Below are 19,680 nucleotides of genomic sequence, written 5' to 3'. Positions count from 1 at the left end.
TTAAAGTGATATATAGCATTGATTGAGGGCTTCCCAGGTGGTTCAGTGGTAGAAATCTGCCTGCCAAGGCAGGAACCACAGGAGATGCGGGTTTGATCCCTGGGTCGGGAGTAATGCCTGGAGGAGGAAATGGCAACCCACTCCAGTATTCTTGCCAGGATAATCCCATGGGCCGAGGAGCCTGGTGGGGTCACATGGGGTCACAAAGAGTTGGACACCACTGAGCACAGCATTAGCTGAAACCTTGAAGTACCCCCAAAATGCTATAAAAGTCAAACCAATGAAAACAGTACGAATACTACTAAAATATAGATGCTTATTTTCATACCAAGTCTATCACCTACAAATCGTTTTTTGGATTTTTGAACTTTATTATTTTTTTTAAAGATATATGTAACCTTCCTACGCATCTACATATATACCTGTAAAATGAGCAAAGTGATTCTCAGCCCTCTAGGGTTTCACATGTAAACAGTCAGAATCTGTTCTCAATATTTCAGAAAACCTAATGTAAGTTTTTTATTTATTACATATTTTTAGCCAATAAGATAGAAGTGTTTTTTAGAGTTACAGATTAAATCTTCAATAATTGAAGACCATGGGAAGAGAGGGAAATTTTTTAAAGGTGTCCTTTTGATGATAACATTTTTTCTTATCCCCGACCTAGAAGTCTTCCAGCTGTTTTCTATTGCTGAAAATGGTATCAGTCAATACAAACTGAAGGTTGTAGTGCTAGAAACTTTTTTTTTTTTTATGACGGCCAGTACTGTTCTTTTCCATTGGGAGTACAAGTTACTTCATGTCACAAATTTCTCTTTTCTTGAACCAATTTGCTTTCTCCCTCCATTCAAAATACTTGGCTTCTAAGGAGTATTTTTGTGTGCCTACATTTGAAAGAATCTTAGACTGTATCTGTTGCTTTCAATATTCCACAATTAAAACAGGGAAGTCCTTTTAATTGGTTGGAATAATTTATTTTATTTTTTAAGTGTTCACAGCAGCTTTATTTATCTTAGGTCAAACTAGAAACAACCAGATATTAATCAGCAGGTAAATGGTTGAACATATAGTTCATCCTTACAATGGAATACTTCTCAGCAGCAAAAAGCAACACGTTACTAGAACGTACAACAATATGGAGGCTCTTAAAAATGTTCACAGATTTAGAGAATGCTCTGTTTAAAATCAGTAACCAACAAGGACCTTCTGTATAGCACAGGAAACTCTGCTCAACGCTGTATGACAGTCTGGATGGGAGGGGAACTTGGGATAATGTACATGTATGACTTGAGTCCCTTCCCCATTCACCTGCAACTACTACAACATTGTTTGCTAATCGACTATACCTCAATACAAAACAAAAAGCCCCCAAATAAATGTTCTGCGGAGCAAAAGAAGCCAAACACCAAAGACTATACGTTATATAATTTCACTTACATTAAGTTCTAGAAAAGACAGTGCTTACCTTTAGGCATATAATGGCAGAAAATAAGGAGTTTCCTAGTTGGGATGGGGGTGGGGTGGTCAGTAATTGAAACCACATGCATATGAAGAAACTTTCTGGCATGAAATATTCTATTTCTTGACTATAGTGGTGATGAGTCAGAACTCATCAAGCCCTATACTTAATACATGTGCATTTAATTCTATTTAAGTTAGACCTCAAAAGAGTTTATTTTTTAATTTAAGTGATAGTCAATTAGTATCAACTGTCCAAGTATTTCCGATTACATATGCCCACAAATCATCAGTCAAGGGCAGGAATTACTCTGCTGTGGAAGTAATTGATTTACATTATCAAAAGGATATAGGGCTGCTCATGCATGTGAGGACAGAGATACAACCCAAACCTTTTCTTCTCTTTTCTTCTTTTCTTTCCTCTTCCTTCCCTCCTTACTTTTCTTTTTGTTTCTTTCTAAGACTGAAAGCATGGGGAATGCCCAGTCATGGGTAAAATAGTTTCAGGATTGAATCTTCACAAAAAAGCAGACTATCATCTAAATTAGTGTTCTTTTAAACAATTGTAGCTTGCAACCCAATAACTGGTGACCGCTGTGGGGTCATCACAAGCATTTTTTTAAAAATATGAATAGGATTATAGATTGAGGGCAAGAGGAGAAGGGACAGCAGAGGATGAGATGGCTAGATAACATCACTGACTCAGTGGACATGAGTTTAAGCAAACTCTGGGAGATAGTGAACAACAGGGAGGCCTGGCATGCTGCAGGTGATGAGGTTGCAAAGAGTTGGACATGACTTAGTGACTGAAGAACAGCAAGAGAATATAGTAGAATAGAAAATATCAAAGTACATCTAATACATTTCTTTCCTAACTTTATCTTTTAAACTTTTTTGATGCTTGTTATTATAGAGTTTAGCAAAGTACTATGGAAACAAACATGAAGATGCATAAATGGAAACATTTAAATTTGGTCTTTGAAAATGGGTGGGCATTTGCCAAATCCTTTGGGCGAAGTGTGTTTGGGAATGGCTTTGTGAGAAGAACTGGAGTACAGTGTTCCAGGAAAAGGGAAAAACCTATCCAGATGCATAATGCATTAAAGTCCATAACATATTTGGGGGTAAGGAGGGTAACAGATAGTCAGCTGAGGCTGGAGTTGTAAGAAAATTAGTGCTATTGACTAGAGAGAAAAGAATGGAAGAATAGGATATTATTTTCACACATAGAGGTTTTAGTGTATGAGGCTGTAAGAATTTCAGGTTGTAAGAATTCCACATAAAAGCAGTGCAATAACTGCATGTAATGTAACAAGATTACTTGAATCATCTGTAATGGGTCAACATTCTCATAGACTTACTTTCTGTCTCAGGTAACAGTGAAATCCATGAATTGAATCTGCAAGATGATAATATTGAAAGACAAATAATAAAAGTGTTCTAAGACATTTATTTTATTTAATCAAGAATTATTCTTCAATTGCATAACAACATAATAGCTTTGCTATTTTGAAGATGCCTTATATTTCTAAAACAACTTTTCTAAAAGTAAAAAATATGTATACAAATCTCATTAAAACTAAAATAGATCTTGATAACCTTTTTTTAGTTCTTTGAGGGGATTCAGGCACTTTGAAAGTTCTTGAATGGTTATTGGAAATTTTTATCAAATATTTTATTATATGAGAGGTTATGGAATAAACATATTATAATAGTTATCTGTTCTTATTCAGAGTGTGACTTGGTTCACTGGCATGAATAGAAAGTGGAATTTATTGCCAAAATAGACAATTTTCATGAGTATTTATAAAATTGCTTAGGAATATCCATTTTTAGTTTTTATAACTATTGATAAACCAAATATATTTTATATGCATATGTAATACTTTTTTGTAGATTCTGTGCTATTCCATTGGGGTAGCTCAGCTGTAAAGAATCTACCTACAATGCAGGAGACCCCGGTTCAATTCCTGGGTTGGGAAGATCTCCTGGAGAAGGAATAAGCTACCTACTCTAGTGTTCTTGGGCTTCCCTGGTGGCTCAGATGGTAAAGAATCCACTTGTAATCCACCTAGGTTCGATCCCTGGGTTGGGAAGATCCCCTGGAGAAGGGAACGGCTACCCACTCTGGAATTCTGGCCTGGAGAATTCCATGGACAGAGGAGCTTGGCAGGCTTACAGTCCATTGGATAGCAGAGAGTTGGCCATGACTGAGCGACTTTCACACTTTGAAGCTTTTTGAAGGTCTGACTCTAGAAAACGGTGATATCATTACAAAATAGACTTGGACACTTGGTGTCAAAAAAGCAGTGTTTCTCATCCTTTTGAAACCTGTGCTTCTTTGGAAAAGTTTAGCGCTCTCACACCGTAACTGTAGTGATGTTGACTTTTCTTCAAATTCCAGATGCTTTACCCTCCGCACTCCCACGTAGGGATTCTCCCTCATACACTCTTCTAGACAGTCTTGTCCTTGAGAAAGAGAATCACTAGTTTAAAGAAAGTAACAAAATAACCCTTGAAGTTTTTATTTTTCCTTATGTTTGTGTAGGAACTTGAATTAGTAGAGAGAACTTTTTTCTTACATATCCATTCATTCATGCAACAAACATGGATTGAGCCCATGTTTGCAAAGATGAAGATGATAGTCCACACAAAACTTGTATGTGAATCTTAACAGCAGCATAATTTATGTAGTAAAAAGACTTAAAGTGAAGTCACTCAGTCGTGTCCGACTCTTTGCGACTCCATGGACTGTAGCCTACCAGGCTCCTCTGTCCATGGGATTTTCCAGGCAAGAATACTGGAGTGGGTTGCCATTTCCTTCTCCAGGAGATCTTCCCGACCCAGGGATTGAACCTGGGTCTCCTGCATTGTAGGCAGATGCTTTACCATCTGAGCCACCAGGGAAGACCTAAAAAGACTTAGAAACAATCCAAATGTCCATGAACTGATGAATATTTAAAGAAAATGTGGTATATCCATACAGTGAAATACAGTTTAGCAATGAAAGGATACATAGAATATGAAAATTTTCAGATGCAAAATAAAACATATACTTAATATGGCTATAGACCATAAAAGAGTGTATCAAAACCATGAGCAGAGTAGGAGCTATCAAAATTGACTTTTTTTTTTTTTTGTATGTGATTTTAGAATTTATTATGCAAATTGAAATGTACAGCAGAATTAACATTCTAATACAGTTTGCTTGGGATGGTATTTATTTATTTATTTATTTATTTTTTGATTTTTTATTTTTTATTTTTTCTAATTTTATTTTATTTTTAAACTTTACATAATTGTATTAGTTTTGCCAAATATCAAAATGAATCCGCCACAGGTATACATGTGTTCCCCATCCCGAACCCTCCTCCCTCCTCCCTCCCCATACCATCCCTCTGGGCCGTCCAGTGCACCAGCCCCAAGCATCCAGCATCGTGCATCGAACCTGGACTGGCAACTCGTTTCCTACATGATATTTTACATGTTTCAATGCCATTCTCCCAAATCTTCCCACCCTCTCCCTCTCCCACAGAGTCCATAAGACTGTTCTATACATCAGTGTCTCTTTTGCTGTCTCGTATACAGAGTTATTGTTACCATCTTTCTAAATTCCATATATATGCGTTAGTATACTGTATTTATGTTTTTCCTTCTGGCTTACTTCACTCTGTATAATAGGCTCCAGTTTCATCCACCTCATTAGAACTGATTCAAATGTATTCTTTTTAATGGCTGAGTAATACTCCATTGTGTATATGTACCACAGCTTTCTTATCCATTCATCTGCTGATGGGCATCTAGGTTGCTTCCATGTCCTGGCTATTATAAACAGTGCTGCGATGAACATTGGGGTACACATGTCTCTTTCCCTTCTGGTTTCCTCAGTGTGTATGCCTAGCAGTGGGATTGCTGGATCATAAGGCAGTTCTATTTCCAGTTTTTTAAGGAATCTCCACACTGTTCTCCATAGTGGCTGTACTAGGTTGCATTCCCACCAACAGTGTAAGAGGGTTCCCTTTTCTCCACACCCTCTCCAGCATTTATTATTTGTAGACTTTTGGATCGCAGCCATTCTGACTGGTGTGAAATGGTACCTCATAGTGGTTTTGATTTGCATTTCTCTGATAATGAGTGATGTTGAGCATCTTTTCATGTGTTTGTTAGCCATCTGTATGTCTTCTTTGGAGAAATGTCTATTTAGTTCTTTGGCCCATTTTTTGATTGGGTCGTTTATTTTTCTGGAGTTGAGCTGTAGGAGTTGCTTGTATATTTTTGAGATTAGTTGTTTGTCGGTTGCTTCATTTGCTATTATTTTCTCCCATTCTGAAGGCTGTCTTTTCACCTTGCTAATAGTTTTAAAAATGATCAATTAGAAATTTTTAAATGATAATAAAATTACTTACACTATGAATTGGGTAGACTTTAAGAGAGAATTTATAAACTGGAAGATAGAGCTGAAGTAGTTACTCAGAATGCAACACAAAGAGATAGAGAGGACTATTCAAGACATGTAAAAGGCAGAACAAGAAGGTCAAGAAGTGGTAGTTGATATCGATGATTTTCTTTTTCCACTACCCATTCCATATTTCCTTTGCCCTCAGCCAGTGTCTTAGCTGGTGAGGGTTCTTTACCGGGTGGGATAAACCAGACTTTAATTCTTAAGGGGGCTGAATCCTCAGTAATTCTGTCTTTTTTGGATTGCTTTAGTTTTCAGTAACTTTTATTATTGATCATGAAGTCCTAGGATGTGTTCCAGAGAGTCTCCTGGGTTGCAGACACAATCCTCCTTGCTACTGTTGTGTTACCTGTTCCCCTTGGTAGTCAGAAACACTTTTTAACCAGTAAACACCTTTGCCTTCTGGTTCGGTGGTATCATGATCCCAAAATGGCCAGATGGAAGTCTCACCTTCCAGTTCAATAGAACCATTATTGTGCTCCTGTGAAAGAAGACTTTCCCTTTGAGAACTAAGCAATAGGCAGAACTCAAGTTGCAGGTTGGGAAGCAAAAATTCAGTTCAGTTCAGTCCCTCATCAAGAGGCTCTTTAGTTCTTTTTTGCTTTCTTCTGTAAGGGTGGTATCATCTGTGTATCTGAGGTTATTGATATTTCATGTAATAGAGAAAGGAGCTACTCCTACTTCCACCTGCTGATTCCTAGATTATGTTTTGGTTACCTTTCTTTCTGACTTACTTCACTTGCTATAATAATCTCTCAGTTCATTCATGTTGTTGCATATGGCAATAATTCATTCTTTATGGCTGAACAATACTCCATTGAATCTATATACCATGTTTTTCTTACCATTCAACAGTTAGAGGACATTTGGGTTGTTTCTGCTTTTTGATTATTATGAATACCAGTTTGTGTATACGTACAAGTTTTTGTGTGCATGTATATTTTCAGTTTTCCTGGGTATATACTAGGAGTGAAATTGCTGGATCTTAAGATAACTCTGTTTTAACTTTTTGACCCCCTTGGACTGCAAGGATATCCAACCAGTCCATTCTAAAGGAGATCAATCCTGGGTGTTGATTGGAAGGACTGATGCTAAAGCTGAAACTCCAATACTTTGGCCACCTCATGCAAAGAATTGACTCATTGGAAAAGACCCTGATGCTGGGAGGGATTGGGGGCAGGAGGAGAAGGGGACGACAGAGGATGAGATGGCTGGATGGCATCACCAACTTGATGGACATGAGTTTGAGTGAACTCTGGGAGTTGGTGATGGACAGGGAGGTCTGGCGTGCTGCGATTCATGGAGTCGCAAAGAGTTGGACATGACTGAGCGACTGAACTGAACTGAACTGAACTGAAACTGTTTTCCAGATTACAAAGCAGCTTGTACCATTTTGTAGTCTCACTCTTACCAGCTCTTAAATCTGTGTCATCAATCTTTATCTGTATAAAGAAAGAGTACACTTGAGGTTTTGCAGGGGGTGAAGTGTGGGCTAGAATGAAAGGAGGCTATTACACTAAAATATGTTTTTCCTATCTCTTTCTAAATATTACAATGCAGTATTTTTTCTCTAGAAATTTTAGGGAAACTAATTAGTAAAAATTCAGAAGTCAGTGAGAACTTTGATGAGTTTTTTTATCTTGATGATCTGACAGTTCTGTTTTATTCCTTATAGAAAAGCTCGCAGAGGCTCAGCGCAGGTTTGCTACCCTTCAGAATGAGCTTCAATCATCACTGGACGCGCAGAAAGAAAGCACTGGTGTTACCACGCTGCGACAACGCAGAAAGCCAGTCTTCCACCTGTCCCATGAGGAACGTGTCCAACATAGGAATATTAAAGACCTTAAACTGGCCTTCAGCGAGTTCTACCTCAGTCTTATCCTGCTGCAGAACTATCAGGTACTTCAGTTCTTGCCATGGAGGATAGAACCTTTAAATGATTGAGAAATTATAATGAACAGAATTACCTTGAGCTATACTAATGTGTCAGTCCAAAAAGGGAAATTCTTAGCATGTTATTCTTTCCATTCTTACTGGAATTTCATTTATTCTTAAAATCAGATATCAAAGATGATAAAATAATGTTAACAAGGCTTAGGTTTTTGAAGATCATTTTTCCCACACCTTCTTATACAGTATGAAGGAGCAACCCTTGACTCAAAGAGTAGTAGTCTGCTACCTATTTTTAGAAGCATCTCTAAGTAGTGAGTAGAAGTAAGAAATAACATGTATCTACCCAATCACTGCTAGCTACATAAGAACATTTATACCCCTGCCTATAGCAAAATTTCCACAAAAGCAACTGGACAGTTAACTTTCCTGCAACTAACACAAATAATGTAATATATACTGACTTTTCAACTTGCCACTAAGAGCCTTTTCAGTTTTATCATCTGTAATATGACTATTAAAAAAAAAACTTGCAAAAGAAATTTTTAAAACCCAGTCTGAAAAGTTGAGCTACTGTGTATACTAACTTACAGAAATGCATGGCATTTATTCATTTGTAATTCTTTATAAATTTGTTCATATAGTTAAATCTGTAAAGAACATATTGAAAAACAGAGTATTTGTTCAATAATGAATATTTAAATAGGCAAAAGCATCTCCCAGATCTTTAAAGATACCTTATGTGCTGTTGTATTTCCATTTTACTCTTGTCACTATTACTTCTAATCTAGTTAAGATCATCACTATATAAAAACTAGAGATTATATAATAAAAATATTACCATGGATAAATACTGGAATTTTAAAATAAAATGTAATTATAGTGTCATGTCTGCAGTAATGTTAAGTCCTTAATGCATGTATTTATTTCCATCTTTTCCTTTCATAATTCTACTTTCTTTAACATTTCATATTTTATTAATTATGCTTACTGTTATGGAGAAGTACTCTTACTAAATTTTATTTTTTTAATTTTGCCATAAGTTTTTGTTTTGGGCCGTTATTAAAAAAGGCTTCTGGAAAAATAATTGTTTATAAAAGTTCTTATCTATCTTTTATCCTTTGAGACTATCTATACTGTAAGAATACATTTATTTTGCAAATGAGGAGAAAGGAAAATGTATTGTAATCAGTCTTCAAATGATGGGGTATCCTCCCCAAGGGGAGTTTAAAATGATCTACTAAAGTATGAAAAACAAGTATTAACAAACCAGCAAGCATGCCAAACCTAATTTAGAGTGACTGCTCTGTTGGTTTGTTTTTTTTTTTTACCGATGGGGATATATGATGAGGAAATTGCAAATCCATGATTTTGTGCTTTTTTTGTCTGTTGATCAAAGAACAATAGAATTTGAGAATATAGAAAAGTATAGTATTTTAATGTTGTTGAAATGGAGGAAAAGTACAAGTTCCTACCCATTATCAGCAAAACCCTATAAATATGATCACTTCTTTTCCACTGGCTCTTTGCACACCCATCCCCAAACAGAATGTATGACAACAAAATAACAGTTAAGTAGATGATAGTCCATTTTCCATGCTTGTTTGTACATGTTTGCAGAGTAGGGGGGAGATGAATAGCTATACCAGTCCTTTAAAAAGCAAAGAACTAATAAATGTATTCAGTTCATGATATATCCAGAATATTTTCTGAATATATTCTTTTGATCAAAGAAGCAAAATAATATAAATTAGCTATTTTGAAAAGAGTTGTATATATGAAAATGGAGATGAAAATATTTTGAATTTAGGACTTCCATTAATTTACATGAAATAAAAATAATAGGATTCATAATCTGGAGTTTCTTTGTATTACTAATAGCATACTACCTTGAAATGAATAAATGAAATGAGAAAGAAGAGTCTTATCTTTTTATAATAAATGCTTTTATAAAAGCACTGCCATTTCCCTTGGTGCTCAGTCTTCATTCATCTCAATCAGTGCAAAGTGCTTATTGTTTTTCATTTTCTCTTATAGTGGCAGAAATTATAGTAGTGTTTCTTTTTTCTTTCTGTAGAATCTGAATTTTACAGGGTTCCGAAAAATCCTTAAAAAGCATGACAAGATCCTGGAAACATCTCGTGGAGCAGATTGGCGAGTGGCTCATGTAGAAGTAGCCCCATTTTATACATGCAAGAAAATCAACCAGCTCATCTCTGAAACTGAGGTACAGTCATCTCACTTATATACCCATATTTTTAGTAACATTAAAGTCTTATTTTAAATGAAGTAATTCCTCATTTTTATTCTCCTTTTGTTGTTAGTTGCTTTAAATACATGTATTCTTACTCATTATTTTTCCTTTCACTTTATTCAGTATATATTCACCAAGCGTATATCAGAATACCATATATATTAATATAAATGGTTCAGAATTATTTATGCATTACTCAAGTTTAGTATAACCTACATAAATATTTAACAATGTGTCTTTTAGGCTGTAGTGACCAATGAACTTGAAGATGGTGACAGACAAAAAGCTATGAAGCGTTTACGTGTTCCCCCTTTGGGAGCTGCTCAGGTTAGTATTTGTTTGCAGTTGTTCAGTTGGTTCATGTGACCTATTTAATAATCAACACAGTCTGTTAGGGGGCTTCCCAGGTGGCGCTAGTGATAAAGAATCCACTTACCAATCCAGGAGAAGCAAGAGATCAGGGTTCACTCCTTGGGTCAGGAAGATCCCCTGGAGTAGGAGATGACAACCCACTCCAGTATTCTTGCCTGGAAAATGCCATGGACAGATGAGCCTGGTGGACTACGGTCCATGGGGCTCCAAAGAGTTGGACCTGACTGAGCAAGCGCGCGTGCGCACACACACACTCGCAGTCTGTTAGGTGATAAAATATACTGGTTTCATTACTTTAAAAAATGTTTCACCCAAAGTTTGTGAGTACTTATTACTACTGTTTTTCTCATTTAAAAAAATCAGATGCCAGATCTCACTTCATAATAAATTGCAATGTCTTCTGACCTTTCTCTTCTTACCCTGTACTACTGCTCTTGTTTATTCTCACATGCTAACTTCATCTGAGCAAATAATTAAGATGAGATATTTATTCGATGATATAAAAGTGGGGGGGGTCAAGATATTCTGGGCTACTGCATACTTTCATCCAAAATGCAATAGTTAATGCATAAAAAAGCATCTGTTAAATGATATCTACATAGCAGTTATACCAAAAAACACTTTAAGTGATATCTTTTGTGTCATAAACTAAATCCTAATAAATTTAAAAGGATTTAAATCATAGTGTGTTTTCTGACCAGAATAGGATGGAAATCAATAATAAAAAGAGCTTCTTCATCCCTGTTAAAGGTGTTTATGGAGAACCTAAAACCGATATCATACTGAATGGTGAAACATTGAATGCTTTCTCCCTAACCGGGAACAAAAAAGTGTATTCATTCTTACCAGTTCTATTTAGCATTGTGCTGGAGGTTAGGGCCAGGGCTGTATGGTAAGCAAAAGAAATTAAAGACAATTAGATGAGAAAGAGAGAAGTAAAACTGGTGGATTGTTTTGTTTTTGTTTTTTGCCAATGACATGAGGACCTATATAGAAAATCCAGTGGATCTATAGAACAGCTACATGCACTAATTAGTTTATTAGCAAGGTTGATGATTACAAGATCAATATATAGATATGTAGGGATAAATGACAGAAGATGTGCAAGACTTTTATATTGAAAACTGTAAAACATGATGGAGAAAAATTAAAGAAGACAGATGTGAGAGAAATTAGAAAACCAAGTATTTTAAAAATATTACTTCTTCCTAAGTTGATTCATAGATACATCACAAACAAACTCAAAATCTCAATAGACCTTTTTAAAAATAACTACTAAGCAAATTTAAAAATTTATGTGAAATTACAAAGGACCAAGAAGAGCCAAAACAACTTTGGAACAACTTAAGTTGAAGGATTAACACTATGTGGTATCAATACTAAAGCTACAGTAATCAGGACAGTGTGTTATTAGTGTCAGGATAGGCAAATAGATTAGTGGAATAGAATAAAGAGTCCAAAAATAGACCAATAAATATATGAACAATTAATTGTCAATGAAGATGCAAAGGCACTTCACTGGAGAGAGGATCATCTTTTCAACAAATGGTGCTAGAGCAGCTGGCTTTCTTATGCCGAAAAATGGGACTTCCCTGGTGGCTCAGACGGCAAAGCATCTGCCTACAATGTGGGAGACAGGGTTCAGTCCCTGGGTTGGGAAGATCTCCTGGAGAAGGAAATGGCAACCCACTCCAGTATTCTTGCCGGGAAAATCCCATGGACAGTGGAACCTGGTAGGCTACAGTCTGTGAGATCACAAAGAGTCCGACACAACTGAGTGACTTCACTTTCACTTATGAAATGATATTCTGAAATGCCATTCAGTTGAGAATCTCTGGTATATATTTACAAATTCACTTGAAGTTACTCTGGTTTAATACTGTAAATACTCAGAAATGAGTATTCTTATTTTTACCATTGTCTCTAATTATATAGTACGAAATATGTGAACTCTAATTGAGTAATACTGACTTCCTAAATTTAAAGATGTACACATTGTAAAAATGAAATTGCACTTAAATCTTTTTTATAAGGAAACTCAGTGTTTATATAATTTGATGTTTTAGATCTTAATTTTCTTTATTTAGTGACACATATTTCTATAAAATAATTAAGCAGGCAATTCATTTCTAATATTATTGGATAATGATGATTCTCCAGCTCAAATTTATGAAAATTCCCATCATAAAATATTTCTGTTTTCTCTGTAGGACTTTGATGCTTGTAGTACTGATTTTATTATACTATATGCTTAATGTATTCAGTATTTTGCCCTGCACTCAAAATGCCGTTTCCCTCTCTCTACAGCCTGCACCAGCATGGACTACTTTTAGAGTTGGCCTATTTTGTGGAATATTCATTGTATTGAATATTACTCTTGTGCTTGCCGGTGAGTAGTTTAAATTTTGAATTAAATTATTCTTACTGATCTGTTTATGTCATATTCTGTCCCTCTAACAAAGCTACCACCCAACTGCCAAAGCTACTGAAGGAGAAATCTGTCAGGGTTAATTGTTTGTATAAATGATGGGAGAGTGGGTGTTGGTTGGTTGTTTTGGCTCGTTTTTCCTTTTGGATATAGTTACCCCTTTAAACATTGCTAGTTTATGACTCTTTCTTCTCCATCATTTTCAGGGTTCAGTTATCAGGAACCTCAGCTCCCTTGATCACAGATGAGAGTAAATAAATATTACAAAATTTATGCACTAAATAAGCTCATTAACTTTGCTTTTTGGAGACTCTCGCATCATTTCTAGAACCTATTTACAATTACTTTGCATACGATTTTAAGAAACTTGGTTATATAATATTCTATTCTATAGAATTTAAAAATTATAAAGAGGTAGGAGGAATTGATGGAAACAAGTGCATTAATGATACAGCAAGGAAGGCATAATCTTACTAAACCACCCAGCAGAATTTGACTTACCTCTCAGCAGCATTTGACATTGTAGATCACTCCTTGAAACCTTTTCTTCAGTTGATTTTGTTGGGAAACCACACTGTGCTGGTTTTCTTATTAAACTTCGCTGGCAGTTTTTTCCCAGTCTGTTTTGCTAGTTATTCTTTACTTTTGGCATCTAAATATTGGGGAGTACCTCTGGGTTTAATGTTTAAATCTTTCTCTTTCTACATGCATTTTCTAGCTAGGTGATCTTATTCAAGCCTATGGCTAAAATATCATCTGTATGCTAGTAACTCCCAAGTTTATATACTTTTTCCTCTGAAATGATATCTCATTGGCTACCTAGATGTCTAATAAGCATCTTAAACTTAGATGGACAAATTTTTTTAATCACTAAATATGCTTTCTCTTCCATATAGCATCACCTCTCACCAGTTTCTCAAGCCAAAAACCTTTAACCTTTTCCTTCGTACTCATCTCCAATCCATCACCAAATCCTGTTGCCCTGTCCTCAGAAAAGTTCTGAATCTGTCCACCCTCACCAGTACCATCCTTGTCTAAACAACCATTTGTTTAGTACACTGCAGCAACCTTCTGAACTTGTCTCTATGCAACCACTCTTGCCTCCTTATAGTTACCAGTGTCTTTTTGTGGCTTTTTTTTTTTTTCAATGCAGGTGAAATCTAGTTCTCTGTCTTTAGGGATGAATGGAGAAGGAGATGGCAACCCACTCCAGTGTTCTTGCCTGGAGAATCCCAGGGACGGGGGAGCCTGGTGGGCTTCCGTCTCTGGGGTCGCACAGAGTCGGACACGACTGAAGCGACTTAGCAGCAGCAGCAGCAGCAGCAGTTTACTTACATAGAATGTATAGAAATGCTACAATAAAAAAGAACTTAGTCCTAGATTGATTATCAAGCTAACTGTTATGGGAAACACACAGACTTATTTTCAAAAGGCCTTGCCTGGATTGCAGTCCCAGCTCAACTATTTGTTAATTATTAATTTGTTAATTGGCTTTAAGGACATCACTTTTCTCTGAAGCAATTTCCTAACTTGTTAAATGAGTTTAATACCTTAAATTTACAGCGTTGTATTAGAATTCATTCAACAAGTAAATTTTATGTATCTATGATTAGGCTTGCTACCTGAGTCTTAAATAAGAGAATTACTTTCCTCATGAAGCTTATTGTTACATAAGAGAGCTTGAGACATATTAAAACAATAATAATACACTACAAAATAGAAAGTATTTTGTAAACAGGTCAAGGGAACAAGTGATTACTTTCAAATGAGAGCTTCAGGGAAGACTTTATGAAAGAAATGGTATTTATCCTGGGCATTGATGGAATAAAAGGCATTCCAAGAGAAAGAGACAAATGAGCAGAGATTTAGTTGGCCATTCTAGAGGGTGAAGCATAAGAGGAGGGAATAAGTTTTGAAGGAGAGAAGTGGTAAATTCACCTAAGGTGAAGAAGAGTATTAGATGGTACAAATGAAAAGATACCTTGAAACCAGTTCATAGACATCAGCTAAGAGGTATAAGAAAGCATTTATAGGTGTGAAGTACTATATCAATATGAAGTATGTCATATGAGATGTAAGTTGTTCTTTCTATAGGAAAAAGCTTTACTCATCTGTGTGTGAAATTTTTTCTTTCCTTTCCAAGATGAGCATGGTGTTACCATTATTATCATCATTAAATAAGACATAAGAATAGATAAATAAACTTCATTCTTTTTATGTGTTTATGTTGTTTTCTTAAATTCAGAGTCATTTTGGGGGTTTGTTTTCTTTCATATATGTAGCCTGTGTTCTTGTGAGACAGTCTGATTTGTTTTCTAATGTGTGCTTTATGCATTTAGTATTGTACATTTATGTTCTCTCCCCTCAGAACCCTTCTTTGTTTAATCTTTGTGTGTCTGTGAGATATATACAGTTAAAGCCAGCTGTCTGTCCTTATTTATCTCCCAGTGGTTGCTTGAAAGATAACAGAGTTGAGAATTGAGAGAGAAACTCAGCAGTAGTAATGCATGTACAAGCATGATTCTTTTTTCAAACATTGACATAAAAAAATAGCGTGCATAATTGCTGCTGTTCCTCAAGGGGACATGACCTAATATTTAATAATTTATCTGAAACTCACATATTCCAGATAGTTAGTGTTATGAAGATGAAAAGTTACCTGCTCAGATTTTTTTAAAACTTTCTTGTAGTTTGCTAGTAACCTATACTTAATTGATACAATAATAATATGTCACATTTCACTTTTTGGTTGAACAGAATTAAGTTTGACCATTAAAAGTGCGTGAGGGAAACCTTCTACACTGTTGGTGGGAATGTAAATTGGTATAGCCACTATGGAGAACAGTATGGAAGTTGGTTAAAAACTAAAAACAGAGCTACCATATGACCTAGCAGTCCCACTCCTGGGCATAAACCTGGAGAAAACCATAATTCAAAAAGGTACATGTACCTCAGTGTTCGTTGCAGTACTGTTTACAATATCCAAGACGTGGAAGCAACCTAAATGTTCATTGACAGAGGAATGGGTAAAAAGATGTGGTACATATATACAATGGAATATTACTCAGCCATAAAAAGAATGAAATAATGCCATTTGCAGCAACAGGGAAGGACTTAGAAATTGTCATACTGAGTGAAGTAAGTCAGACAAAGAAGGACAAATATCATATGATACCACTTATATGTGGAATCTAAAAAAATTGTATAAACAAAGTTATTTATGAAACAGAAAAAGAGTTATACATGTAAACAATCTTATGGTTACTGGAGGGGATGGGAGACAAGGATAAATTGGGAAATTGAGATTGACATATATATACTACTATATATAAAATAGATAACTGATAAAGACCTACTGTATAGCACAAGGAACTCTTCAATACTGTCTAGTAACCTATATGAGAAAAGAATCTAAAAAAGAATGAATATACGTATGACTGATTCACTTTGCTGTATAGCAGAAAGTAACACATTTTGTGTCAACTATGCTCCAATAAAAAAAATGTTTTAAGTGCATATGAGTGTGAAATAGCAAGCACTTGCGTACTAGTGGTAAGAGTATTAATTGATGCCATCTCTTTAGAAATATGGCAGTATGTATAAAAAAATTTATAATACAGTCAGTTTGATTAAACATATTATTCCTATAAGTTTATCTTATAAACATACTTGTACCTGAGTGCAAAGACATGTATGAAAGGAGGGTATTCACTGCCGTTTTGTTTATAACAGCAAAATTCTAAGAGTGTCTCAGATATCTATCAGGAACTGTTTAAAAAAAATATATGACATTATTCCTATACAGTGGAATACCATGAAGATATTAAAGTGAATGAATGGAAATGGGTAGAGTACTTTGGAGAACTGCTTGGCAGTATCTACCAAAACTGAATATATGCTATACTGGGTTGTTTCTCCCTTTTGGCTAATGTGAATTTTGCTGCTTTGAACATGTGTATACATGGATTTGTTTGGGTACCAGTTTTCAATTTTTTGAATATATATCTAGGAGTGGAATTGCTTAATTATATGATAATGCTTTTTAACCTTCTGAGTTGCCACCAAATTATTTTCTACAGAGGCTCCACCATTTTCTGTTTCCACCAGCGATTTATGAGGATTCTGTTTTCTACACATTCTCATCAATACTTGGGAATTTCCTGTTTGTTTTTTTTTAATTATAGCCATCCTAGTGGGTTTGAAGTAGTATACTTATATGGTTTTGATTTGCATTTTTCTAATGACTAATGATATAAATCATCTTTTCATGTGTTTATTGACTGTTTATGTATTTTCTTTGGAAAAATGTCTGTTCAAGTCATTTTGGTGGCTCAGACAATAAAGAGTCTGATTGCAATGCAGGAGACCCAAGTTTGATTCCCTGAGTCAGAAAGAGCCCCTGGAGAAGGAAGTGGCTACCCACTCCAGTATTCTTGCCTGGAGGATTCCATGGACAGAAGAGCCTGGTAGGCTACAGTCCATGGGGTCATAAAGAGTCAGATACAACTGAGCAGCTGACTGTTTCTTTCACTTTCAATGACTAATGATATTGAACATCTTTTCATGTGCTTATTGGCTGTTTGTATATTTTCTTTGAAAAAAAAATCTGTCCAAGTCCTTTGTCCATTTTTTAATTGAGTTGTCTTCTTATTGCTAATTTGCTACAGTTCTTTATATATTCTGGATACTAGACCCTTATCAGATACATAATTTGCAAGTATTTTCTCCCATTTTTTAGATTATCTTTTTCTTTTCTTGATAATGTCCTTTGATATACAAATTTTTTAATTTTGATGAAGTCCAATTTATCTGTTTTTGATGTTGTGTTACTCATGCTTTTGATGTCATATCTAAGAAGCCATTGCTGAATCCAACCAAAGTTCTACAAGTTTACCCATATATTTTCTTCTAAGAGTTCTATAGTTTTAGCTCTTATATTTAGCTCATTCATCCATTTTGAACTAATTTTTGTACATGCTGTAAAGAATGGGGTCAGCTTCATTCTTTTGCATGTGAATAACCAGTTGGTGAATAACCAATTGTCTCTGTACTATTTGTTGAAGAGAATATTCTTTTTCATTGAACAGTCTTGGCTCTCTTATTAAAAATCAATCAACCATAGATGCATAAATTTTTTTTCTGAGCTCTCACTGTATTTCATTTGTCTGTATGTCTGTGTTTACACCAGTACTGTTTGGGAGGAAAATTTGAAATCGTGAATTGTGAGTCCTCCACCTTTTTTATTCAGTATTGTTTTGGCTGTTATCTGGGGACCTCTTATAATTCCTTATGAATTTGAGTATCAATTTTTCATTTCTGCCAAAAGAAAAAAAGCCATTAGAATTTTGATACAGATTGTATGGAATCTGTAACATTGCCATTTGAACAGTCTCGTGTCTTCCAATCCATGAATATGGGATTTCATTCAGTAGTGTTTTGTAGTTTTCAGTGTCCAAGTCTTTCACCTCCTTGGTTCGATTTATTCCTTGATGTTTTATTCTTTTGTTTGCTCTTGTAATTGAAATTATTTTCTTAATTTCATTTGATTGTTCATTGCTGGTACATGTAAGGGCAACTGAATTTTGTGTGTTGATCTTGTAGACTGCAATTTTACTGCATTTATTAATTCTAGTAGTTTAACTGTGTATTCTTTGGGATTTGTACTTATTTTTGTTTCCTGACTATTGTAATGTATATGTGTTCTTAGCTTGGGAATCAGTATATAAAACTATATACACATTAAAAAAAAAATTTTAACCACCTAACTAATCTTGTTACCATACTTATTCCTTTGCAGTCTGTTCTTCACATGACAGAGTAGCCCTTTAAAATTATTAGTCTGGTTGTATCACTTATATGCAGAACCTTTCATTGGCTTCATAACATCTGAGTAAAAGCTTAAATCTTGACGAAGTACAGCAAATCCTTCCTCATATGCCTTTAGATAACTTTTTGCCACTTTACCTCTCATTCATTCCAGTCATAGTGGCCCTGGTCTTCTTCCTATTCCTGGACTAAATGAGGCTTATACATATCTTAGGGTTCTTTGTCCTTCCCTCTACTTGGAGCCTCCGTTCCTCCAAATACTCACACAAGTTAGTCTTTATTTCCTTCACATGAGTCAGTCTCTATTTCCTTCACACAAGCCAGTCTCTATTTCCTTAAGATTCCTGCAAATATCATCTTCTAACTACCCTACCTAAAATACACCTAACAGTCTCTATGCCTTTACTTTTTTCTTCAAAATTCTTATCTGATACTATATAGAATAGAACTTTCCTGAAGACAGTTATTTTGTCTGTTGCTCATTATTGAATCTCCAGGTTTTAGAATTATGCCATACATAATGGCACCCCATAAACATTTGTCAAATTAATGAAAACATGAATTTTCATCAAGTAAAAAGAAAAAGAAACTGATACATACTGAGTATTCATAATGGGCCAAACATTGTTTTAGCCATTTTTGTTGTTCAGATTTAATCTTCTTAAACTGATGAGAATAGATATTCTCCCCCATTGACCAACAAGGAAACTGAGAGTTAGAAAAATTAAATATGCCCTAGTAAATTTAGGACTTGAAATCTGGTCTATAGTATTTGACTCCAAGTATAAAATTTCAAGTGAGTACTAACAGTAAATTATATAGTTATTTGGAAAATTGAGAAATTGGTTGCCAAACTGAAATTTTTGGCACATAGGCTCAAAATGAAACATACTGATTCAGTCAATTTATGAACAGATGAGAATCTGACTTTTAAATAATGTAGAAATAGAATTGGTCAAAAGAAGGAACAAGGCCGTTCAAGTACAGGGAGCA

At 35.2% G+C, this 19,680-nt stretch overlaps 1 protein-coding gene across 2 annotated transcripts in view; it reads left to right on the top strand.

Annotated features, from left to right (window-relative positions):
• Positions 1-19,680, top strand: part of XPR1 (xenotropic and polytropic retrovirus receptor 1) — a 214,543-nt gene that overhangs the window by 143,322 nt on the left and 51,541 nt on the right. For both annotated transcript variants that reach the window (XM_086343523.1, XM_086343524.1), the window contains exons 4-7: positions 7,593-7,816; positions 9,885-10,034; positions 10,305-10,388; positions 12,741-12,822. In XM_086343523.1, coding sequence (XP_086199649.1) covers positions 7,593-7,816; positions 9,885-10,034; positions 10,305-10,388; positions 12,741-12,822 — 540 coding nt within the window. The remainder of the gene's footprint in view (positions 1-7,592; positions 7,817-9,884; positions 10,035-10,304; positions 10,389-12,740; positions 12,823-19,680) is intronic.

This window comes from Bos grunniens, chromosome 16 (assembly GCF_055505025.1).
Source record: "Bos grunniens cultivar Pamir isolate PY7600 chromosome 16, Bosgru_T2T1.0, whole genome shotgun sequence".
Lineage (NCBI taxonomy): Eukaryota > Metazoa > Chordata > Mammalia > Artiodactyla > Bovidae > Bos > Bos grunniens.
The sequence above is the reverse complement of the archived record's forward strand: the minus strand, read 5'-3'. Positions and strand labels throughout refer to the sequence as shown.